Genomic DNA, 26902 nt, shown 5'->3' with positions numbered 1-26902 from the left:
AGTAATAATTTTTTTAAAACGTGTCATGACTTGGAAAAACCGAAACTTGCTAGCTTCTTCATGCGACGAAGCAGGCCTACCTCACCCTGCGCGCCACAAAGCAGATATAAGCACACGTAAAATGTACAGTACGCAATGCACATGCATGCTAAGTGGCTAAAGCATTAGCATGATAACGGTAGGGGGACACATGATCCCTGGTGTCAGTGTTCTCATCGGTTAAAGGGTAGGCTGACTATTGAAGCAAATAAGTGCCATAAATAGCTGAATCTTTAAGTAACTGAATGCCTCACTATGTCATTGAATTACCACAGAAAACCATTTCATTACACTGACAAATAGAAACTTCCAGTTCAAAATAACACAATGCTAGATCAATAAATAATAAACAAAAGTATTTCTGCTCACGATTACATATGAATCATCAGAATAGCTAGCCTAGCAAGCTAAACCCCTACAGCAAAAATTTGCGGTCGCTAGGGGCGTCTAGATTTCTAGGCTACAGAATAGCAGCTGTAAGGATAAACCTTTAGCCTGGCTCCGCCCTCCTACGTACTTCCGCTCAATTTTCATTTCCTTCAGTCTTGGTCTTCAGTATATTCGCAGGAATGTTGCTGGTCTAAAACATAATAGAAAAACGTCTCATGGCGATGACGCAGTGTGCTGCTCTTCAAAACGGTCAATGTTAGCTAACAGCTGCTTCTTAAAAGTATTGTGAAAAATGAATAAACGTCACATGTATGACCAGTTAATGTTATGTGAGGTTTATATATGTGTGTAGTCGTGGTAGTCATTGTGCAATCACTGCTTCCTGTTACAAGTTCCACCCCAGCCCCCAATGTAAGGTTCTCGGTTCCCGCGCAGAAGGCTGTTGAAGCCGACTGACCTCAGCAGTGGAAACACCAACACTGGTTTGTAATCTCATACATATACAGTCGTGGAAAAAATTAAGAGACCACTTCAGCATTATAATTTTCTCTTGTTTTATATTTATAGGTTGTTGGGGTTTTTTTTGTATAGTATTCTTTAAACTACTGACAATATTTATCTGTGTTGAAATTCAACAGACAGTGGAATGGCTGCTATAGGCCCTACATGTAGAGATAAAGATTTAAGAAAAATTTGGAGTGGTCTCTTAATTTTTTCCAGATCTGTATATATATATATATATAGAAGTGTGATTGAACTAGGGACAGCAATATTGAAAGATTAGAATGCCTTTCTTGTTTTTCACGTCAAATTCTACTTCAAAGATATTGGAGATCAAGGGATACATTTCAGTAGATGCATTCTTGTTTGTCCTTGAATTCACAATAACTGACCTTTAGTTTGTCAGTCAGTAAAACAAAACATAGCTCATTTTTATTGGTTCTTTCAAGGTGACCATTTTCAAACCATGAAATATTGTAAGCCACAGGATTTTTTTGTCTATACATTAAAGCAAATTCTATACATTAGTGGTCTACGGCGGTTTAGTCACCAGATGTAAACAGCTCAATTAAAATGATAGCTTTTCTTACTTGTTGGATTTAATTTTTGTACTGACAAATTCATAGATATCCTATTATACGGTGATATCAAACCTTAAATGTTTTCCTGCTGATGGTCTGTTGCAGGTCTGCTTAATGAGCTATAGTATCAGCTAGTGAAGGAAAACCCAACACCTGATCTCCAGATAGAGCCGTTTCAGGTGTATCCTCAACAGAGCTGAGAGCAGCTGGGCAAATGTTGGTGGAATGTTCTGCTGTCTTGCCATTGACAGTTGCTGTCTCCTGGTGGCTGCCTCCATTCTGCTGTGAAGTCATCTCAATTGAAGTTTCCATTAGGTTTCTGCTAGCCCTTTCATTGGTTCCATTGCTATCTGCCTGCAAGGTTTGTGGGTCTCGGATGGTGCCGAAGCCGGTCTGAATCATCAATAGAGTCCTGTGATTTACCTCTGGTCTCTGGCAGCGGTAAAGCCCGCGAAATGCTGAGCGAAACTTCTGAGACATGGCATTGTATATGACAGGGTTTATAGCGCTGTTGGCATAGATGCATGTCCGGCAAAACAGGAGGAACCAGGCATCCAGATAGGGGGTGGACACAAATGAGTTGATCAAAACTAAAGTCCGGTACGGCATCCACAGTAGGGCAAAGAGGATCACCACTACTGCCAGCATCTTTGTCACCTAAAAAGAAGCAGAGAAACCACATGAGAGCAGCTGTGATTTAAAGTTGTGAACAAATGAAGCCACATTTATAAAAAAATGTCCACCTTTAGAAAATCAATCCCTTCAGCAACAGTTTAGCCTCTGATGAAGGCTGTAAAGTTCAACATAAGCATCCATTATTATCTCTATAAGACTGCCAGGTGGCGTTAAATACCCTCAGCATGCCTTCACCACTCCACCACTGGCTGGTGACCATGGTAACAGCTCCTACATTTCTGAACGTGCGTGAGACATAGTGAAGCTGAAATTATTAATTTTATCAGTTGCCAATAACAGCCTCCTTCCAGCCGAATCCTCACCCTGGAACTGAGTTCTCAACTGCCTTCTGTGTGCCAGGTAGATACAGGAAGGGCAATCATCTCCTCTCCACAACATGCTCTTGGAGATTAATGTCTGTGACCAGCTCTTAAGCAGTGATCCAGTGTGGCAGGTAGTCAAAAAGAGTAACTGGAGTACAACAAAATGATAAATTAAACATGAAGGAGGCAGGGAGGACAGCTTTCTATTTATATGTGTACTGCCATAATGAGGCAGAAAGCACTGGGATGACATTATGAATATGCATATTATGACTGACATTGTGTGGCAGCAGGATACTTGACTCTGTCATTATACACCAATCAGATCTGAAAAACACAGCAACCTCCAAGAATGAATCCAGAAATCAAAACTTGGGCTCACTGAACCATATAATTCACATTCCGCCTCTAATGCTATCCACTTACCCGGGGCAACAATGACCAAGCTCCCCCACCTCTCCTTTTCAACATGCACTTGAGGAGATTACAGGCAGAAACTCTCAGAGATTAAACTATACAATCTCACATCCCACTCTATTCATCTCAAATCATAAAAGTGCCATTCTCTGACATATACAAGTTTATCAAACTCCTATCAGATTGAGTTATAAAATGATGAATGAAAGACCATAAAGTGCCTATTGAAGAAGCAAGAGAGTAAAATCATCTGCAGTATTAAGCACACTTCAATGTAAATCCAAAATCACATTATGCAAAACTTTGGATCTTAGATGGAGCCCCTTGAACATGAGATTAGGATCTCCTCTGCCTTCTGATGAGAGTTCAGCCTCATGCAGAATGACGCAGATAATCTCACACTCCTGGACTCTTCAGTGGAATATTTCATGTGCACATTAATGAATGTTGCCTCGCTTTGTTATGCTCATTCATGTTTTTTGAAAAAAGTAATTTTATTGACACTTTTTTCCCTCATTGACTGCTGAGACTTGCACCTCCCTAGGGACCACAGAGGTCAAAAAGTGCTTCAGTTTAGAATCCTGTTTCTGCTGGGGATTAGGAAATGTTCCAGATTTGCATGCCAACAATATCAAATGTGTTTGGGATGAACACATATCTCTCTAACACGCCACTAGGACAAAAGGGATTTTTGTATGTATGTATATGTATATATATATAACTTGTGATAAATGAAGAAATAATATTCATTGTAAGCATGTGAGAACATGTCTTTGTGCCTCTAGGTGACAAACTCCACCCCAAACTGCTCCTGTGGGGATTGCCCACAGTATTGAGTATGTAAGTCTCTTTGGATAAAAGCATCTAATGGTGACATGTGATGTAATGTACAAGAGGCCTGCTGATTTTCATTTAATATAAAGTACAACTGAGGCGCTAGTGATGTCATTTTCAGTCATTGCGACATAAATAAAGTAAAGTACACTATTGGTAACTCAAATATTTTTAACTTGATATTAATGAATAAATGGTCAGGGGCTCACCATAGTTTATCGCTCTTCCGGGATGTAAACATTTTAAACAATAACATATATTAAACGAATAAATCTTCAATCAGGAGAGTTTATTCCTTCTCACTCCTCTCTCACTCCTGTTGCTGCTGCCTGTAATCAGCTGATTATTGGCGTCCACTCTATTAGTTAACCAACTACTGTTAGACACAATCTCCACTGAATCTACACTGAAATCACAGAAGAAATACTAACACTATACACTTATTTTTTTTATCCTGCTGACACTAATTTATATCTGGACACAGATTTCTGTTAAATGTATTCTGCAACTTCTGTAGATGCTCATTGATATCCAACTCAATAATACAATCCCAAATAAATAATGTCTACTCAGTGTTTTAAAAAGCAATTCAAAACGTCAACATGTATCAGGCAGATCCTGTAGGTATGTGACTCTGCCTCCAGAAGAGAAGGAGAAATTTGAATGGTTGATTGAACAATATTAAAGATAAGTGGATCTCAGCTGCTGTAAAACCATCAGACAAGGACATCATTTAAGCTTAAAGGTGCACTATGGTTATGCTAACACATTCCATGTTATAACATTTGAAGAAAAAAGGTTAGTTGAAATAATCTGACACAAACAAAGATGTTTAAGTTTAATACGCATATGTACATACAGTATGTATAGTTAAATTAATTATTATTATAGTTAAATTTATTCAGAGACGGAAACTTCCATTGCTTTAGTAGTGAACACAGATCTCTGGGGATTTTTTAATTCCCATTCAACTTTTGAAAGAACAAAATGTGAACACAAACTAGCCCTTCTGGACAGAAATGAACTTAGTTGTAACCCTTCAGAGTGGATAAAGGCTTCAAGAGCACACAGCCTGAGGGAGGTTTTTTACATCCAAGAGACTAAGCAGCACTGCAGCAACACCATGTTTCTGTTCCACAGAGGGCTTTCTCTGTAAAAGGCTCTCTGACCGCTCAGCCTGAGTAAAATAGGCATTACTGCCAGGATTGCCTTCAGGGCCTCATAACAGTGAGGCCAGAGATGCACAGAGAGGCTACTGTAGTGAGGCGATGGATAGCAGGGACATCATCACCATGCTGTGAAGAGGGAATCATTGCCTCTATATTCCCAGCAGATCACACACAGCCAAAGACGTGACCGGGGTCAAATGTGACTACAGCTATAGTACAGCAATTACTTGGTATACAACACAAGACGTAAGCAAGAAAGGAGAGCACAGAAGGGGTTAAATGAGGGATGAGGCAGATACCTGTTTCCTGGAGGAGAGTGCGCTCTTTGGCCGTCTCTGGCGAACCCCCTTCCTCCCAGCTTCAGAGGCCTCCCGGCAGCTGCGACGCAGAGTGGTGGCATTGGTATCAGGGTGGTTGGGCAGCGGGCTGGAGGAACAAAAGCAGCATGTTACATCTGTTCTTGTTTTAGCATGTGCTGTGGGGTTTATGTATGGGTCTCGAAATCCTGTAAAGAAAGGACAAACTGATTTGAAACAAAAATGAATTTAGATATTGTTTTGTATACTCTTAACCCAATCGTGAACAGATTACCACTGCCCTCTGATATGGAGCTATTATCCTGCCATTACTCTACAAACTAAAAATGCCCTATGATTCCCTAACAAACACAGTGTGGTTTACAAATACAAAACACCATCTACAAACTAATGCATTTGGTTTTGCAAATAAAACACATATCTATCTAACACATTACATTCTCTAGTAAATCTTGTTTCAGACACAAATACAGCAAAGTTTTGACAAGTACAAAACGTTTTTTTCTACGAGTACAAAATAAAGATCACGTGACTTTATTCAAGGAAAATCCGCAGTGGTTGTTGTGCTGAGGTTTTTCTCACAAATGTCAAGAGTTATTCTCCACAGCAGCAGGGGGCGCTACTGAGTCCTTTTAAACGGGAGGGGGGGGGGGGGGGGGGGGGGGACTATGTGATGGTGTTATTCCATCCCTCTTCAGCTTCCCGGTTCACCTCCAAAAAGTAGCTGTATCATCATAAGGCTATTAGCATTCATAAATGTAAATATTCTATTATCAAACAAACTTATCCTTTTATATATTGTATCAGAATTATGCATAATGTTTCTTCATTTCAGTTGGTAAAGGACAGGGCTACCTCCAGAAGAGCTGAAGAAAGCCTGTCCGTGGCTTCTAAGGATTCCCCAGAAATGGCAACCTCACAGCCACAAACTCAGCCTAATGATGTGAGTATTTCTACTTTAAACATCATATCATAATGTTCCTGGATATATTAAAATCTCACTTGTTTTGCTGCCACTCATATTAAACACACTCACAAATAACTGGATTTGACAGGTGATGACTATAAGAAAGAATGTGGATGTGGGCATAAACTAGTGGTGTCAAAGTGATGTTTGTGAAGTGAATCATTACTCAAACCATGTTCGTCCCTCTTTCTACTAAGAGTGGAAAGTCTGGAGCGAGAGAAGAAGAATGCCATGTCCAGAGAAAAGAGGGCAAAGACCACAGTGAAGGGTCTTTTGGGGGATTTGAGGGAAAAGAACCTCATTAATGAAGAGCTCAGTGAGAAGCTTGCATTCTACTCAGGTAAGACAAAATTAGCACTTTCAAATTCATGTACATGTTATTGTTACTCTCTTTATTAAACTCCTCGGTTATTATCTGAAGGGGACTAATTCATCTTTGCTCATAACATTTCAGATCTCAAGATGGACTTCACGGCAAAGCAGGGCCATGAGTACACACAGGACTGCAGAGAGTTTGCACTCACGCTCCATCTACATGGTCCAAAGGCATACAAATACCTCAGAGAGACTCAACATTTTCCCCTCCCACATCCACAAACATTACAAAGGTAGGTAGGCTTAATGTTGTCCGATTGAAGATTTGTAAAATACTGATGCCAACACGTTATACCTTCTTCTCAATATTTTTACAGGTGGCTGCGTTCAGTGGATGCCAAGCCTGGCCTGAATAAGATGATGCTGGATATGCTGGAGAGAAGATGCCAGGGTGACCCGGCTAAATATGGATGTGTTTCACTCATGTTGGACGCCGTGTCCGTCAAAAAACATGTGCACAAACACACATACAGACACACACACACACAGAGAATGTTAACTTGTGTATAATTCCCAATATTTATTGATGTATTTGCACTTTTAATCTTGCTGAATTTTACAAGGCAAATAAATTCCCTGCCCCATTCGTCTTTGTAAGGAGATGTTCTATTTTGTCTTTATTATTTTGTCAGAATGCTTCATTTGTATGTGAAAATCACAACAAAATCTTCTGGGGGAGGATGACCCCAGACCCCCCTACAGGGGTTTGGTTTACAAACTTTCAGCCCCACCTAAAACAAAATTCACCAGCCGCCACTGATTATGATGTATTCTCATTTTAGGCAAAGTATCAGACAATACTTTCTTAACAGTATAATTGTAACCATGAATAAGTCGTTCCAGTAACAAGTAACAATATAAAAGCCAGGCCCAGAAGGAGGACTCGTCAGCGAACGTCTGGTGGCCGGGATTGCCACGGAGCCCGGCCGGGCACAGCCCGAAAAAGCAACGTGGGCAACACCTCTGCTTCCCCGTCCCGCGGGCCCACCTCCTACGGGAAACAACGATGGGGTCGGGTGCGCTGCCAGAAGGGTGGCAGTGAAAGCAGAGGGTCTTGACGGACCAGACTCAGGCGACAGAAGCTGGCTTTGGGGACGTGGAATGTTACCTCTCTGGGGGGGAAGGAACCGGAGCTTGTGCGGGAGGTGGAGCGTTACCAGTTGGATCTGGTGGGGCTCACCTCTACGCACAGCGTCGGCTCTGGAACCTTACTTCTGGATAGGGGTTGGACTCTATTCTTCTCCGGAGTTGCCCAAGGTGTGAGGCACCGAGCGGGTGTGGGGATACTCACAAGCCCCCAGTTGAGTGCCGCTTTGTTGGAGTTTACCCCAGTGGAGGAGAGGGTCACCTCCCTACGCCTGCGGGTCATGGGGGGGAAAACTCTGACTGTTGTGTGTGCTTATACACCAAAGCAGTTCAGAGTATCCGGCCTTCTTGGAGACCCTGAAAGAAGTCCTGTATGGGGCTCCTGAAGGGGACTCCTTAGTCTTGCTGGGAGACTTCACACGTGGGCAATGATGGAGACACTTGGAGGGGCGTGATTGGGAGGAACGGCCCCCCTGATCTGAACCGGAGTGGTGGTTTGTTACTGGACTTCTGTGCTAGTCATGGATTGGCCATAACAAACACCATGTTCGAACATAACGATGCTCATACGTGTACTTAGTACTAGAGCACCCTATGCAGAAGGCCCATGATCGATTTTGTTATCGTATCATCGGACCTGAGGCCGCATGTGTTGGACACTCGGGTGAAGAGAGGGGCGGAGTTGTCAACTGATCACCATCTGGTGGTGAGTTGGGTCGAGTGGCAGGGGAAGCCTCTGGATAGACCTGGTACGCCCAAACGTGTAGTGAGGGTGAACTGGGAACGTCTGGAGAAGTCCAGGACGCCTTCAACTCACATCTCCGGCGAAGCTTTTCAGGCATCCCTGTGGAGGCTGGGGACATGGAACTAGAGTGGGCGGTGTTCAATTGCCGAAGCTGCGGCGGGGAGCTGTGGTCTCAAGGTCTTAGGTGCCTCAAGAGGCGGTAACCCTCGAACCTCCTGGTGGTATCTGGTGGTCAGGGAAGCCGTCCGACTGAAGAAGGAGGCCTTCCGGGATATGTTATCCCTGGGTACCCCTGACGCAGTTGCAAGGTATCGACGGGCCCGAAGGGCAGCAGCCTCAGCCGTGGCCGAGGCAAAGCAGCGGGCGTGGGATAAGTTCGGAGAAGCCATGGAGAAGGACTTTCGGTCGGCACCAAAGTTGTTCTGGAAAACCGTCCGACACCTCAGGAGGGGGAAGCAGGGAACCATCCAAGCTGTGTACAGTAAGGATGGAACGCTGTTGACCTCAACTTGATAGTGTGTTAGGGCGGTGAAAGGAACACTTTGAGGAACTCCTGAATCCGACAACTCCGCCCTCTATGTTAGAGGCGGAGTTGGAGTATGAAGGGGGATCAATTCCAATCTCACGGGGGGGGAAGTCACTGAGGTAGTTAAACAGCTCCACAGTGGCAAAGCCCCGGGGGTGGATGAGATCCGCCCAGAAATGCTGAAGGCTCTGGGTGTTGAGGGACTGTCATGGTTGACACGTCTCATCAACATTGCGTGGAAGTCGGAAACAGTACCGAAGGAGTGCCAGACCGGGGTGGTGGTTCCTCTTTTTAAATGCCAACTACAGAGGCATCACATTACTCAGCCTCCCCGGGAAAGTTTACTCTAAGGTGCTGGAAAGGAGGGTCCGGCCGATGGTCGAGGAACAATGCGATTTTCGTCCTGGTCGTGGAACGACGGACCAGCTTTTCACTCTCGCAAGGATCCTGGAGGGGGCCCGGGTGTACGCTCATCCGGTCTACATGTGCTTTATGGATTTGGAGAAGGCGTATGAACGGGTTCCCAGGGAGATACTGTGGGAGGTGCTGCGGGAGTATGGGATGAGGGGGTCTCTACTCAGGGCCATCCAATCTCTGTACTCTCAAAGCGAGAGCTGTGTCCGGGTCCTCGGTAGCACGTCAGACCGTGAGGGTTGGCCTCCGCCAGGGCTGCGCTTTGTCACCAATCCTGTTCGTGATATTCATGGACAGGATTTCGAGGCATAGTCGTGGGGGAGGGGGTCTGCAGTTTGGTGGGCTAAGGATTGCACCACTGCTTTTTGCAGATGATGTGGTCCTAATGGCTTCATCGGTCTGTGACCTGCTGCACTCACTGGATCGGTTCGCGGCCGAGTGTGAAGCAGCTGGGATGAGGATCAGCACCTACAAATCTGAGGCCATGGTTCTCAGCAGGAAACCAGTGGACTGTCCACTCCAGGTAGGGAATGAAGCCTTACCCCAAGTGAAGGAGTTCAAGTATCTCGGGGTCTTGTTCTCGAGTGAGGGAACAATAGAGCGTGAGATGGGCCGGAGAATCGGAGCAGCGGGAGCGGTACTGCAGTCGCTTTACCGCACCGTTGTGACGAAAAGAGAGCTGAGCCAGAAGGCAAAGCTCTCTGTCTACCGGGCCATCTTCGTTCCTACCCTCACCTATGGTCATGAAGGATGGGTTATGACCGAAAGAACGAGATTGCGGATACAAGCGGCCGAAATGGGATTTCTTCGCAGGGTGGCTGGCATCTCCCTTAGGGATAAGGTGAGAAGTTCAGTCATCCGGGAGGGACTCGGAGTAGAACCGCTGCTCCTTCGCGTTGAAAGGAGCCAGTTGAGGTGGTTCAGGCACCTAGTGAGGATGCCACCTGGGCGCCTCCCTAGGGAGGTGTTCCAGGCATGTCCAGCTGGGAAGAGACCGAGGGGTAGACCTAGGACCAGGTGGAGGGATTATATTTCTTCGCTGGCCTGGGAGCGTCTTGGAATCCCCCAGTCAGAGCTGGTTGATGTGGCCAGGGAAAGCCAAAAAAAAGAGAAGTTGACACCGAATGCCGCGTTTTCAACAAGACGTGGTCAAGTCAAAGGTAAGCGGTGTGCTTAGTTTGTGGTACACAGGTCGCTGTGTTAAAGGATTACAATTTGAATCGCCACTACATGACCAAACACGAGGAGAGACACAAGAACGTCTGATGAAGAGCGCTCATAGTCCAGTAAAAATTAAAAAAAAACCTAGGACTAATTGCAACAGAAGCAAACTTAACTGATTTTGTATCCTCAATATGTCCTGCGTAAGGGAAAAAAAGTCCCGACGAAATGCAGTATGGGAAAGTTTCGAAAAAGACCCAAATAAAGCCTATTCATATGCCTATTCATTCTTTTTCTCACGTGAATAGGGTAAAAATTGTAACCTTTAGATATCACCATGACATTTACTGAGTTGATTATTTACACCAAGATTAACACAAAATGTATTACAAGTTCTTTGAAATTGTTTGTTAACATGGGCAAACGGTGCATAATCTAATTACATATGTGCTAATTTGCATGAATACCACAACAGATCTAAACATTGGGTATAGCCAGGTGAAAATGTCTTGGCGAATCTTGTTGACATATAACAGTAAAAGACTTGTTAAGGTCTGAATGAAACCCATTTAGGCTACCCATGAGCAATAATACATAGAGGCAGGAAGAAGAACTTTAGACCAGCCTTTATTAATTAGTATGCCTGTGTGTTTTGCTGTACATCACTTCGTAAACTGAACTGAACTTGTAGAGATGGGGTTTGGGGCAGTGTCCACAGGCCGGGGTGCATTCTATATTGGTTTTTTTTTACAACTGCATCTCAGGGTGCTGCAGTCAGACTGGCAGCTGCATCTTATGACCTTCAAGAGCTTCTCAGGAGCAGGAGGTAGGGTTGTCTTAATTCGCACAAATCCCATGCCACACTTGTGCCATCCCCAATCCATAGGACAAAGTCCATCTGTAAGATAGAATACACTTTATTAACCCCCATGCAGGAGATATTGGTATTGTCACAGCAGCAATGAAGTACATAAGATTTAAAAAATACATAGAACTATAGCAGAAATCGGAGTTACAGTAAAGATGGTACAGTACCAGATGTTGATCCCTTCCATTCTTGTACTTGTAGGTACACTCGCAGGCTGTGGTACTTTGCTGCTCCAGATGTTAGTGGTAAGACCTGTGGCTGAATGTATGTAGAACTCGATGCCACTTTCTCACAGAACCGATGATATCGGAGGGAGTCCAGGGTGTCTGTAGGTCTTCCATTGTAGAGAATCACCATAGCTTTCTCTCCTGCTACTGCTACATCGTCTGTAGGTGTTAAATGTTCATGGAACACCTTGGCTTAATCTCGAAACACGAAACTTCCTTTGAATTTCTACAACGATGGTCCCTTCCCGATCCCATGAAGGCGAGATGTAGTGTCACATCCCAGAACTGCGTGTAAGAACAACATATGCGTACATATGTCTGGGCCGAGCCGTTCTTTGATAGCCTTGATGTTCCACATGTGAGCTTTCTTAGTGTTCTTCCTTGACTCACTACAGAGGAACAGATCATGGGAATCCATGCTCACATGGTAGCAGAGAAGGACTAAGAGATCTGTGGCATCCCCTATTAGCACAGTTTTCTTAATGGTAGCACACTGCACAGCTTTCTGTACAATCAACAGATCAGCATCTCCGGAGGCATGGTAGGTCTCACAGTTTGTCTTCTGTAGCTCTCCACTTAGCATGGAAAGGAATTGCTGTTTGTTCTGCGTATTTGCCAAGAACTCTTCCTTTTTCATTGTGAGCAACATGTCGACTGTAAATGTCACTGTAGCGCCAATCCTCCCTTTTGACCCTCTCTGGTGTGTCATATCCTTTGTGTTGTTACTTTGATAGCCATCAAACACCACTATATCCTTGCCATACCTCTTCCCTACATACTCTGAATTGGTGGCATATGTCTTTGTAAGTAGATCCCTGGAACCATGGCATGCGTTGAAGAAGTGCTCCACCATCCAAGACGTACTGGCTGCCATTGACCACATTTTCTGCTGGAACATCTGGCCCAACAAGTTTCCAGATGGCGTCAGCGAGGGCAGGCTTCTTTGCTTCGTGAAGTAGAAGGGAGGAATCAAATAGCGATGGAGGATAGCTACATAGCTTGTACTTGAGGGCTGACACAAGTTCATTACATTTCTGTGCCACTACCACCAGTCTCTGGAAGAGAAGTTGTGGATCAACTTGAATTTCATTTCCATCGATCCTCACAGAAGACTTCATGCCAAGAGTAACAGCTTGATCCTTCCTCTTGAAAGTATAGTCACCAAGTGTTCGTCCATCCATTGACTTCAGGATTGCAGTGCCAACAGACTGTGCAGTATCAACGTTGAAGCTGGAAAGAGCATGCTCCCCGGTGTCAATGTTCCTCAGACTTGGGTCACTACTGAATGGATTTCGCTCATGTAGATGACTGAGAACTATTAGTGTATCCTTCCAGTCATGGGCTTGCCTTGCTTTGGTCATGTCTTTATTCTGCTCTCCAGTGTTGTAGTTGACCCCTGTGAGTCCTTCCATTGCCTGGTTTACTTCTCCACAGGCGGGCATGGAAAGCAGCCACAACACACATTGTTGCTCCGTCACCCCTCGCTCTCGTGTGAGCCCACCACTGGTTTTTAAACTCCTCATGAGAACCGTCTCAATGATCAGGTCAGGTGAGAGACATGACCAAAGGCGGTCGCTCCGACGGATCACGTGGAACCCTTCCGGATCACGTGTATCTTCAGCACCTGCTGGTGAAATGTACACAACAGATGAGTTTGAAAAGTACTGCAGTGACGTGGAGCACACAGCAGCTTGGGGTGGACACCTGGAATTGCGAGCTTTGACCCAAGTTCTTCACTTGCCAATGGAAGTGATCCAGGCTGACTCCCCACCTATAAAAATTGGGGAGGAATTTGATAGTGAACCCATCACCCTAATCTATATGCATCACGCCTATGGACTAGGAGAGCACTACAACTCTGTGGAGCAGCTAAAAGATCCCGCTAACGCAGAAGACAGCTGAGAGAAAACCCAGTCTTGGTGTGACTTAAACCAATTGAAGCACCTGCTGAAGATACACCCTAGCAGATTTGGTGTACCTGTACCGGCCTTTGATTCTCACGAGAACATCAGACTAACGGCCTCTTCAGCTGATATTGTTCCATCCATCGAAATCTCATCGATCTCCAGAGCTTCATCTGCATCTCTGCTCACCTCTGTCACCTGAGGATTGGTCTCCATCGCTGTAACTGCTTCAGCTGACTCTGACTCTCCTTCCTTACCCTTGTCTGTTGTTCCAGATTGCTGTTGTAGATTTACATGGAAAACCAGAATCAGTGCATTGAGGGATGCATTGACAATTGAGTGTGCACGAACTGCTCGTGCAACAGCTTTGCCCCGACATCATGTGGATTACTGCATATGGGGCATAGATCAACTCCAGCACATCTTGGAGTCCAGATGAGGCCATCAGGTGTCCGATACAACCAAGGAAGCTCATCTCTGCATGGAAGCCACCCAAACGTAAGACGATTTGTCTCAGAACACTTTCCATTGGCTGAGAGTTGACTGCCATGAGAGCCTTCCACCAAAGAGGCTGATCAAAGGTGATTACTGGGGTGACATTGTGACGTTGTGCATGTTGACTAACATATGTCAAGGTTGAGAATATGCACGTGCTATCACTTGGAGTCAGATCAATCATGGGCAGGAACATAACGCTTGACTTGCCAGGGTAGTCACCTTTATGCACCAACTGCATCATTCCTGACCATGCTGGTCTAGGAGAACCGAAGAGGATGGATGACTTCCACAGGATATCAAGGTTTTCATAGCTATTGTGGACCTGAAGGCTCTGAAGCTTCTGGTAGGTTATTGCTGTGAAGTTGTGCCTTTCCTCTCTGAAGTACCGTACATCTACCCTTCCAACAGCTGCCACATCCAAAGAAGTAGCCTTCAACCTGGGGATTGTCTTCCTCAATGTAATTCCAGGAGTAATGGTGGCAATCATCCCCATACGATGGAATGTACCAAGCCCATCAAGTGTGCGGATGTTATGGTCGACATTGTCGGCAGCATATTGGACACACTGTGTTGATAGGTCAGGAATGTTAGCTCCATAGAACTTGGCTGCATTTCGCTCAAATTGGTGCACCTCCTCATATGAGCAACAAAACCCAAGATGATGGAGAGTGTTAATAAGGAACCGTGAGGCAAAGTGATGATATAATTGTATGCCCAATCCAAACTGAAGTAGTGTTAATATCACTCTAGGTCTGGTTGCCTGCATCAGTGCTTGTCCAATTGCCGCTACTTTGGCTTGAGTTTTGGTCCCAACAAATAGTTTCGATGTCATCGACATTTGGGTAAGATTCGCTAGATAGCTTGATGTCTTTGATATCTTGTTTGATGAGCTTTGCTGCTGCCTTTACAAGCTTGATCTTCTCTTCATTTGTGTTTCTTTCCTTCTTCTGTGTGTCATGGTAATCTTGCAGCACCGCCTTAGCTGTTGTCCTCATGGTAAACACGGTTGGTTTTCCATCCATCTGAGTGTATATGATCTTCTCCCCGAAGTGTTCTTCCAGCTTTTTCTTCATATACTTATAACTATATGCTTCACTTTCACTGTGTCCAAGCTTCTGCTGCATGAGGTCAATTAGATCATTTATGGTGATCTGCTCATCATCGTTTTCTTCTATATACTTTGCCACCTCCAAGAATGCTGCTGTCCTCTCATTGTGTTGAGGGCGGCCAACCTTCACCCTCTTTGACTCTTGTTCAGTGTCTGTTTTATATGCTGCTGGTATTTGCTTCTTTGTACGAAAATACACACTGCAAGTCTGGTGATATACCGCATCTGCTGCATGTAGATCATGTGCATGCAGAATCCGTGCTTTCACAGTCTCTGACCATTCATCACCTCGTTCATCACATATTCCCAAAAGGGTCTCCTTGATATCAATCGTCCTGATTTGGTAAACTTCAGATTCACATGGCCTCTTTCTCTTTTTCCCAACCTCAGCTGGTGTGCCACAAAAGAGGCAGTCAGTATTGAAAGAGTATGTCCCAGTACTTGATCTTCGTATTTGTCGCTCTCTACTTGGTTCAGAGTGTTGTTGGTTGGTGTCCTTGGCTATCTGTGGTCGTCTAGTATAAGAACATCGACAGTCTCTGTGTACGTTATCACCAGGTAAAGTGCAAATGTTGTCTCTCCTAATTGCACTGGCCTGGTTGACAGACAAACTTCCTTTCATTCCAAGTGTTGAAAATGGCCTTGTTCCATCAACATCCTGCTTGCAAATGACACACTGTTCATGTTCCTCCATTCCTGAAAATGGACAAAAAATCCACTAAATTTAAACCTTTATGTAGTCAGATAAATCACACTGATCCATGATGCAAAGTAAACATTAACACTGAAGGCAACATACAAAGCATATTCTTCTTTATCTCTCATGTATGTGAACAGTAGGTGCAGATGGAACAAGTGTTTGGTGACACAACCGAGAGTTCCTTACATTAGAAATAAAACCATAAGCATAGAACAAAATTATTGTTTCTTGCTATTTCCAAATTTCACTTACATTGTAATCTTTATTCGGCCTGCTAATGTTTTGATTTTGCTGACATTACTGTAGTTTCTATCTGAGCAATCTAACATGGTGACACTTTGAATCCTACTTTAACTTACATTTATGTGGACAGTCAGGTCCAGTGTGGAGCAGTATGTAGGCATATGTGTAGTAGTCATTGTCATGGTCTAGTCATAGATATAGGCATAGTCTACTCTAGATAAAAGAGATAAAGTGGTTAGGGTTCAGACATCAGGTAGGCTAGAGTAGCATGAAGATAACCACTAAACCATGTTCTCTTTATCACGCTTTCATTCATTAAGATAGGGATACATGGGTTATCGTAGGCATTGCACTGCCATGTAATGCCATGCTAGCTAAGACGGTGTTAGCTAGCTAATGAAACGATTCGCTAATCCTAAACTTGACATCGTTTCACCAATAATAGTCGTACCACAGGTCAACACACATCCAGATGTTTCAAATCAATTGTAGTTGATCACAAGGTATGTTTTATTAATGTAGGTTAAATAATCCATGTAGGAGAAACAAAAGAAAATATTTCTTACCTGAGTAACAGCTTAGTGACAGTTGAGTGGAGCTTGAATGAATGACTGAATCTCCGTCCCTTATGGTGACATTTGTTTGCCTCTTTAGTCTTTTACTGTAAGATGTCAACAAGATTCTACAAGACATTTTCACCTGGCTATAACTAATGTCTAGTTATGTTTTGTTATTTATGCAAATTAGTGCATACATTATTATGCACCATTAGCTCATGTTACCAAACAATAAATAAAAAAAACTTTCCTAGGTTTACCCCTTTTTTGGCTTCTCTTTTACTGAATTATCAAGGGAGTTGGATGCTTTGCTAGCTAAACTGCAAAACCAACAAGAACTTTTTACAAAACTTTGCACACCCAGAAATGCGGCTGTCAGGACAAGTTTTGTCATATCCCACAAAATCGCCAGAAAAAGTAAGCCGTTTTCTGACGGAGAGTTTATTAAGGAGATCACTAATGAATGAACTAAATCTCAAACTGCAATGCAAGGGCCTTTTTGTGCATGAAATGTACGGCGCAGTAAAGGCTTTCATCAGAAAGTTGCAGCTTCTCTCTAGCCAAATGAAGGACAACATTCTCACCCACTTGCCAACACTGAAGGAAGCTGGGCCATCAGCTGATCACCTCCACAGGTACTCTTCCATGTTGGAAGCACTGCATGGTGAGTTGTCAAGGCGATTTCAAGACTTCCAAACAGTTGAGACTGACATGCACATGGTTTCTTCTCCCTTCACCTGCAGTGTGGATAATGCACCCAGTGATGTTCAGATGGAACTCATTGACCTGCACTCTGACACACTTCTGGCAGAGCACTTTAAGTCAGTCTCACTGCTGGATATTTACTCTTCTCTCAAAGAGGGGAAGTTTCCACATCTGAGGAGGCATGCTCAGAAGATTGTAATCCTCTTTGGATCTACCTACACATGTGAACAGACATTCTCAGTGATGGAGTTCAACAAATCCAGATACATATCCTCTATCACTGATGATCACCTCTCAGCTGTCCTTTGCATATCCACCTCAGACATTCAGCCAGATTTCAATGCACTTGTTAAAGCTCAAGCCAGACTGGATTTCTCTCACCGAACAGTAAAATGAACTGAAAAAAATTAAAAGCATGTATTGCTTTTTGTATAAAGTTGATCAATTGCATATCTTTAACATACTGCAAAACACCTTTTCAGTGTTTGTGAAGATTAGTTAAAAATAAAATGAAACACTGATGTAATGATTGTTTTAGTTTTTACTGTTTATTACTTCTATAGGAGTATTTTCAAATTTGACCTACACCACAATCCCATATATTTACAGAATATCGTTATTCTTCTGATAACCAGTAGCAGCTAATCAAAATATATCATTTACTGCTTTTTACAATGGGAGAAAATGAATATTGAGCAGAATTAAGTTCAAGTTATCATTGGTTTGGCCCTCCAACACAGTTCAGGTTTCTCATGTGGCCCCTTGTAAAAATGAATTGCCTACCCCTGATATAATATGTCTATGGCTCTTTCTAGCGATCTGATACCAGACTACATTTAACAATATTTTAAATATCTCTGATTGTCTGGCCTTTTAATTCATTCTTTAACCTATGCTTTAAAGGGAAAGTCTGATATCTTTAATAAAATGCTGGAGATGAGAATAACTCAGGACATTTGTGAGAATATGCACAACCATGGCGGAACATGCCTGCCAAAAGTCACGTGATCTTTTTTTCGTATTCAAAGAAAAACCTGTTTTGTACTTTGTTGTATTTGAGTCTGAAACATGATTTACTAGAAAAATGTGATGCATTTGTTTGATAGATCAATTTTTTATTTGCAAAATAGATTGTAGATGGTGTTTTGTATTTGTATTTTGTTAGTGAATCATAGTCCATTTGTAAAACGTGTAGTTTGTTTGCATAGTTACAGTATGGCAGGATAATAGCTCCATATTCTGAATCCAGTAAAGCAGGCTTCTTCTAACTCATATATATGCTACTGCTAAGTGCTAACATTTGAAGGTATGGGTGAACCTCTGAAACCACTGGAGCCCATGTTTTCCATATTGATTCCGGAAAGAGTCTTTCTTTGTGACTCTACCTGCACTGGTCAAACTGAAACGGTGAAGGAATTAAGTGTATTATGTCAACAAATGTCACATAACTGTGTTATGTTAGTTGAAAGCAACAACATTAGGTTGATCTAATATTTTTTTCTTCAGTGTTTATCTCTTGGAAAGTCCAGGCTGCCAGTTTGTAAAGCAGGCTTTCTGTTATAAATGTCTAAGCTACAAGGCCAGGCTGAGAGAAAACAAACACAACTAATGACATCATCAGAGTTATTCTCAGACAAGGCTCCTCCAGATCCACAGAAGACTTTCTGCCACTCTTTCACAGGGCAGTACTTCTCATGGGGAATAAACTGATATTGTATATGTTTAAAATTGGTGGAGGGTCTAATGAATGAATGAACATGTATGATTTGGTGTGAAAGTCCTTTAACAGTACCTGAGGTAGAGGACACGTGCTATCAAGCAATACAGCACGATGGCGAGGAGCAGTGGTATGACGTAGAAAATGGCAAAGTCAATGAGATAGATGGGCAGGTAGAGCTCCCGCTTCACTTTGTAGCCACACTGCACATGTCCGTCCTGGTTCACCTGATGTCACACATGGTAGAGACGCTGCGTTATACCAGGCTCATAACATCTTTCACATCTCATCACCATGACACTACTCAATTCTACAGAAGTCTAACAAAAGCTTAACAGTTGAAGCGCATACTGTATGAACAGTTGTTTTGTTTTTCTTCATGCCTCATGTAAGTACTTTGCAGTCCCTGTGAATGACAGATTTTATTTATATACCCTCCAAGCAATGTATCAATATTAAAATATATAAATGTACATTATTTAGTTTTTTTCTGTTCTGATCTTAAGTAAAGCGTCTTTTAGCATTAGGAAAAGCGCTATATAAATCATATGTATTATTATTATTATTATTATTATTACATTTGCACCTTACACTTCATCAAATGTGTTTTTACCAAGGGGCAACCTCCGGGGTTGAGCAGTGAAACACATAGGGAAGTGTCAACAACTGCAGTTCATTGAATGGCCGCGTGGCCTGGCTCCAAAACAGAGCAATGTACAGACCCCCCCATGTTAAAATGCCAATTTTTACAGCAGAAATGAAACATGTTTACAGCGTGGTACAAAAATTGCTTTTGGTCTCTATAGCTAATTTCCCTATTCATGACAACTGTGAGGAGGGGGAATTTCTATATAACACTTTACTTTACTTCACAAACTTATGGGTGACGTCACGGATACTACGTCCATTATTTATACAGTCTATGGTTTTTACACTAAGAAACTCTTGTTTTTTTATTATCAAATGCCACATTTTTTGTGTGTTTGTTGGTCAATCTGCTGCAGGTAAACCTCTCATCCATTCATTATCTGTAGCTGCTCTTTACAGAGTTGGGGGGGCTGACATTGGGCCAGACACGGGTACACCCAGGTTGACGGATGGAGACGGAGCACATTCAGACAATATTTAGAATTAAAATGTCAGTAACCTGCATGCCTTTGGACTCTGGGAGGAAGTCAGCCCCCCCGGAGAAGTTACCATGCTAACAACGGGAGAACATTCAAACTGTACACGCCCCAGCCGGCCAGTGGGCTCAAACCCAGAAGCCTGTTGCTCAGAAAAAGGAATGTAAAATGCAGAATTTATTTCTACCTGAATGTCCACCAGGAAAAACCACAGCATGCAGTAGATGCAGGTGAAGATCCACACGCCTGCCATGATCCGTTTAGCCCGGGACACTGTGCACATGGTCTGAGCCTTTATGGGATGGCAGACGGCTATGTACCTACATGCAAAAAAATGTGAGGTTCAATCACAACCATGGCTGTTAATATGTTATCCACGAACATCTCAACAGATGTAGCTCTGCTGCACATTTTTAGACAACTTCAAAACAGAAATCTTGTTTTGATAACTAGATAACACTGATAAACGCTAGCTTCTTGGTTTATAGGCCTTCAGGCTGTATGTGACAGTTTTGGTAGTTCTTCAATCATTAATAATAATAATAATAATAATAATAATAATAAATAATAATAATAACTTAAACTTATATAGCGCCTTTCATGGTACCCAAGGTTGCTTAATCATTGGCATTGGCATTAAGATCTGGAGAGATCCTCAGGTTTTCATACAGTTCTGATCTGATCTGTGAAGAATGCCTCTGCTCATCATTGTCTCTTTCTTTGTTTCATAGCTTATTAGTTGTTTTTGATGGTTAAATAATCCATGTAGGAGAAACAAAAGAAAATATTTCTTACCTGAGTAACAGCTTGGTGACAGTTGAGTGGAGCTTGAATGAATGACTGAATCTCCGTCCCTTATGGGGACATTTGTTTGCCTCTTTAGTCTTGTCAACAAGATTCTACAAGACATTTTCACCTGGCTATAACTCATGTCTAGTTATGTTTTGTGAGATAGACAGAACAAGATGCACATCTTTCTCCCTCTCGCTCTAAGATGTACCTTGTGCTGCTTAAGCCTTTGTGTTTATATAACAGTTTGTGACGGGCTGAAAAAGTTCCTTAACTTTAGGTCTAATTTAGTATAATTGACGTCATGACTTTTACTGTGCTCGTTCTGTTGAATGTATTTGTTTCTGTGGTTGGTTGTGTGTCTCTATCTGTAGCTTGGGGGCTGACTGCCTGCCTCTGGCTCCAGAGCTCCACTCAACACTACTTCCTTCAATACTCAACCAAACACTGCGCATGTGTGAAGTCCATAAGTGAACAGATGATGAAAAATGTGTAATGAATACAGAAATTAAAATCATTCCTTTTTCAAAACAGTACAGACATAAGGTTTGGTTAGATTGTGGCACAATCACTACTTGGTGATCAAGTCATCTGAGTTCACAGATAAGGGAAACTGTATGATTAATTTACTTAGTGAAGACATTGAAATGCTTTTTGAAAAGCAAGGTACCAAATTGTGAGAATAAGGATTTAACACTATGTGGTTTCCTTTTTTAAGATAAACAAGATGTGCCATCTGAACACATTTCTGACTCGCTCACGTTGATTACAGAATTCTCATATGAAGCTTAAGTTTGAACACTCCAATGTAGTCTATGCAATTTAAAAGACGAGTCATTCCTCCTTGAAAGTAAAATAAATGCCAATAACAACTCAAAAAATGAGAGGGGTTATTGATGCTCACCTCTCCACGGTGAAGGCGGTAATGGAGCAGGAGGACACGTTGATGCCCAGGTACTGCAGGTAGGTGATGCCCAGGCAGCCGGCGTGGCCAAAGATCCATGTGCCTGTCAGACTGTCGGACACGTTGGGCAGCCCTGCTGCCACCAGCACCGTCAGGTCTGCTACGGCCAGGCTGACCAGGTAACAGTTGGTGGGTGTCCTCATGTGACGGGTGGTGATGACCACGAGGACCACCATGATGTTTCCCACTATGCCCGCACCACACACCACAAGGACCAGGAACACCGACACCGCCTTGTACTCCAGCGAGTCAGAGACGGCGGCACTGGGACCCACAGAAATGTTGGTCGGAGTATCTATTCTAGAGCTCACGTTGTAAGTCATATCTGTTAGCCGCCGGCTTTTTACACCCCAAGTGATTTTTGATCCGAGCTTATGTTCATTAGAGTAATATCATGAGTGGCATTACCCTGTAATGTTGGCATGTTATTTCTCTTCATATAGATCATTAACTTTGAATTAAAGCCAGGCAAATTGTAAGTAGCATGACTGGAGCCAACGTCTCTAACAGGTTTGATCGAGCTATCACTACAGAGGAAACGCTGTGAATTTGCTTGTTACAAGCCTTTGACCTTGGTTTTTCTTTTTCATTCACCTTTACAGACACATCATTCATCTTCCTTTTAAGTAATCAAGTAGAGGGAGAAAAAAACAACGTTGAATATGATCCCAGGACTTCCACTCTGAGTTACCTAGAAATAGAAAAGGGAATGTAATTAACTGGACAAAGAGGGAACTGATTGAAATTAAACTTTTCTTTGACATCAGATTTTTATGTCAATGTCAAACCCAAATTAACAGCTATATAGACTTCTTTTTGTGAATCGCGTGGGTCCAGACGGAAAACATAAGCTGTAATTGCAGACAATATGTAAGGAAGACGTAAGTGGGTATTGGTCCCTGGAGTTTGTAGATTGGGAGGTATATATAGTGTACAGTTATCATTTTATTCTGAGGCTGGTGCTAAATTATAATCACTATCCCTCAGCAATGAAACAAAAAAGGTAATTTGCACAATTAAAAACTCAGACTGAGATGTTGGAAGATTCTCACCTAATATGTAATTCTGCTGCTGCAGCCTCATATTAGCTTGGGCTGAAATACAGATTCCCTTTTTGCGCACACACTCCCTGTCCATACAGGTTTCAGCTTTCCTGTCCTAATCAGAAACTGACATTGCTTCACATATTGCGTGAGAGGAAAGCATATCTTATTTAGCTGAAAGCGTGGTTCTTCAGTTGCTCTCTCCTCGCACCTTGTCTTTGCCTCTCTCACACAACTAGGCTAATAGAGGATTAAGTTAAGGGAAGGAAATGTACTCTTTATCTTGGAACAAAATATTGGTCAGTGGCAAATTTCTGCCTTCTGGTGGTATTAAAGGAAATGTCAGGGGGGTGACCAAAAACATTCAAAGTCAACCTTTGGTGACCATGAATATCCAGAACATCTAATAATGAGCTAATAAAATAGATATTGCTCTGAGGTATTGGAAATACAAATCATATGCAAACATGTTAAACTGAAGCCTCACAATGTTCACATGAAGGTAGAGTAAGCAGACCTCAGTTTCAGAGCCAGAGCTAAGACAATTCCTGGTGAAGCTTTAATAAGATCAAATGAACATGAATAGGCTTATTCAATTAAGCCATTCTGGTGCTGCAGAGCATGCTGTGTAACAACATGTACCCCTAATACAACACTCAAGGATTTTACAAAAGGCGTGAAAAATGTTGGGTTTATTCTCCATGCATGATACACTAATGGTGCCTCCAAATCCTGCAGCAGAAGAATGTGTGATTAAAGCCATTTCTTAAACTCTAATTACCTAAACAGATTTTGAGTTTATCAGGAGACAAAGTGTGAAGCATTTTTTTCATCTAAAAGAGTCCTGAGGTTTGTTCTGAGGTTTCACATTTCTCTTAAGCTAATTAACCAGTGTGCAACACTGTGATACTTTTGTTACTCCTTCACTCATGTACAAGCCTTATCACACACACACACACACACACACACACATACACACACACACACACACACACACACACACACACACACACACACACACACACACACACACACACACACACACACACACACACACACACACACACACACACACACACACACACACACACACACACACACACACACACACACACACACACACACAACCTCTCCTCCTGGGGGCTGCCTTTAATAAATTGAGGTGGTCATGAAATGAAAAGTAATTTCGTTGCCCTATTGTGCCATCAATCAGACTGCATCCACTCTCCATTCCAACAGGCAGAGCCACAGCTCTGGAGATCTGGAACATTTCTAACTATCCGTCAGGCTCAGCTGCCTGAAGAGCCACAGAAAAACAGTGTGTTCCGGACCACGCAATTATGTCCCGTAAAAGCAACCTGTTATTGTTTTACTTTAACACAGTACACCTTACATAGCATTAGTTATAGTAGTTAGATTAGTAAGTTAGAGGTGTTGTAAATGTTTTCTCTCTAACTTTCGACGGGGCAAGGCTAAGCTGAGTTAACTAAACTGGGTCCAGCAACATATTTTTTCATGCAGACAATCTTCTTTCAATCTTCCCATCTAACTGTCAGCATGGAAGTATGTCCCAGATGTCAGTTTGTTAAATTAATTTTTCAACATTTTAAAAACACAACTTTTCACAGAAGAAGATCCACCGTATTCTGTATAGCTCACTATTAACGCATTATCTTATTTAATTAATCGGCAAAAAAAAAAACAGCAAAACTATAATCTTATCACTGGCCTTGCTTCAGCTCTCAGATGCATTGAATTCAAATTAGAAATAAGCCAGATTTACAAGCTGTTCCTGCCTGTATTTCTGGTTCAGTGTTCTCTCTATTGGTCAGGATTCAGTGATTATAATTGCTAACATTTGTTAAAGGTGGCAAACTCGAGGTGAGCAGATGAGCTGGACAGTGTTTATAGAGAAAGAGTGTGGTAAATTCTCACAGGTACAACAGTACAGTCAGTGGCATATGTAGACTTTTTTAACTGAAGCAGCCCAAGTGACATGCTGACCTTTGCAGGGGGGGAAGAAGTATGTACCTCCAAAGGTCGGCCACATGAAAACAATGGCTCCATTGAAAAGTACAGGTATAGTATAAAGTGCAAACACAATCTGAGAGACAAAACTGTACTCTTCTTTGACGTGGTGTGCTGGGGGGGGGGGACATACCAACCAAAGGGACACTGACAGGCTGAACAAGCTCGAGAGAAAGGCTAGCTCTGTAGCTGGAGTGAAACTGGACACTGAAGGAGGTGGCAAAGGGCCAGGAGAAAGCTGGACTGTATCCACAAGAACCCCTCCTCCCCCCTCCATGTAGAGCTAGTGAAGATGAAGAGCACTTTCAGCCACAGACTCATCCCTCGGAGCGCCTCAGGCTGCACAACCAATGGCTAACCCTGTAATCCGTTAATAACCTGCACTGAATATTAATAATATTTGCACTGAACTCAAATATGTAAATATGTTCATTCAAATGATCAAAATGTTACCCTGTTGTGATATCTTGTTTTAACCGTTACTTATATCATGTTATTTTTAATTGTATTATCCTTGTGTGAATCTGTACTGTCCTGTTTTTCACTCTCACTCTGCAGCTGCTCTAAACTCCTGAATTCCATCACAGGGATAAATAAAGGTCCATCTCATCTTAGCTTATTTATAACTTTGACAGATTCATATTCACATTTACAATAATCAGTTTGCTATTGCCACCTGCTGGACACGCCCCTGCATCAGCCTCCAGAGTTCAGACCATAGACTGTATATATAAAGGTTCAGACAAGACAAATGTCGCTCAACAAATGTATTTATTGTAGTTCAAAACTGAGCTGTTGACAGAAATTGGGAGGAAATCGTAATGTTCATGAAACAACGAGCGTGACGGTTCGGTTCAGTTTGAATGAAGTGCATGGTAATGGACATGTGTCACTCTAAAGTTGTCTTTGATTTCTGAGAATAATTAACATTAAGGTAGCTTTCAAATATTTCATTTCTTTCTTTTGTCAGATGTGCGTTTCTTTTTATTGTTGCACAGCTGATGGAAGACATGCTGTTCGGATGGCATGATTGGAAGCTTTGTCTGAATGATATTATAATTGATTCAGAGACAGACATAACTGGCCTCAAATTCTAATTACATTTTTTACATAATAATAATATGATTACCTTTTGCAGCTTGTCAATGAATCCACAATCTTCTCAAATCCCGAATCACGTCTTCACAAAATAAAATGCGCTGCTCTCCGCGGTGTGTCGAATGAGAGCAGCCGGCAGCACACACTGCTGCACACTCCGCTCGGTCACACACACACACACACACACACACACACACACACACACACACACACACACACACACACACACACACACACACACACACACACACACACACACACACACAGAGTGAGGAAGCAGAACTCGTGCCTTCGAAATAGCTAAAAGCCGCATTAAGAATTAATATTGACATCTGTGGTGGGTTGAATTTCTTTGAATCAATGTTATACCTCGAAACACACACAATTTACATAAATTTCCCATGGGCTAATATGAAACATAAACAGTTTTTTTCAGAATATAAGCACACTGAGAGAGCCTGAGGGGTGTGTGTGTCTCCTGTAGCAGTAAATGCCTGTTGCTGAATGCTTGTTATCGGTTGCTAGTGTATATCACTGATTGCAGGGTATGATGTATATATGTACAGGTATCATGGCCAGACATGTGCAGAGGGTGTTACAGGGAAGGGGAAGCGGCTGAAGTGCATAAAAGGGCACAATAATAATTTAATAAAAATATGCCTGGAATGAGCATTTTGTCACTGTGACCTCTGACTGACAGAGATGCACTTTCTCTCTTATTTTTATTTATTTTTTACTTTTTTTTTTACCGCATTCACCAACTTGGGCGTCCTTCTGTGTCAGTGGCCAGCTTTCAGTGAGCACGGTCA

At 42.6% G+C, this 26902-nt stretch overlaps 2 protein-coding genes across 2 annotated transcripts; one reads left to right on the top strand and one right to left on the bottom strand.

Moving 5' to 3' along the window:
• Positions 1-1194: 1194 nt before the first annotated feature.
• trhr2 (thyrotropin releasing hormone receptor 2) lies at positions 1195-26242 on the bottom strand. The gene is made up of 6 exons (XM_063909746.1): positions 26125-26242; positions 21865-22615; positions 20359-20491; positions 19123-19274; positions 5229-5355; positions 1195-2168 (listed from the first exon to the last, which is right to left on the bottom strand). The coding sequence occupies exons 2-6, from the start codon at positions 22245-22247 to the stop codon at positions 1623-1625; spliced, it is 1341 nt and encodes a 446-aa protein (XP_063765816.1). The 5' UTR covers positions 22248-22615; positions 26125-26242; the 3' UTR covers positions 1195-1622.
• On the top strand, positions 5573-13517 carry LOC134879338 (uncharacterized). The gene is made up of 8 exons (XM_063905796.1): positions 5573-5599; positions 5945-6004; positions 6082-6193; positions 6413-6553; positions 6668-6821; positions 6906-7041; positions 13050-13164; positions 13237-13517. The coding sequence occupies exons 1-8, from the start codon at positions 5573-5575 to the stop codon at positions 13515-13517; spliced, it is 1026 nt and encodes a 341-aa protein (XP_063761866.1).
• Positions 26243-26902: the final 660 nt, after the last annotated feature.

This window comes from Eleginops maclovinus, chromosome 2 (genome assembly GCF_036324505.1).
Source record: "Eleginops maclovinus isolate JMC-PN-2008 ecotype Puerto Natales chromosome 2, JC_Emac_rtc_rv5, whole genome shotgun sequence".
Taxonomy (NCBI): Eukaryota; Metazoa; Chordata; class Actinopteri; order Perciformes; family Eleginopidae; genus Eleginops; species Eleginops maclovinus.
Note: the sequence above shows the minus strand (reverse complement) of the source record. Positions and strands in the feature narration are given on the sequence as shown.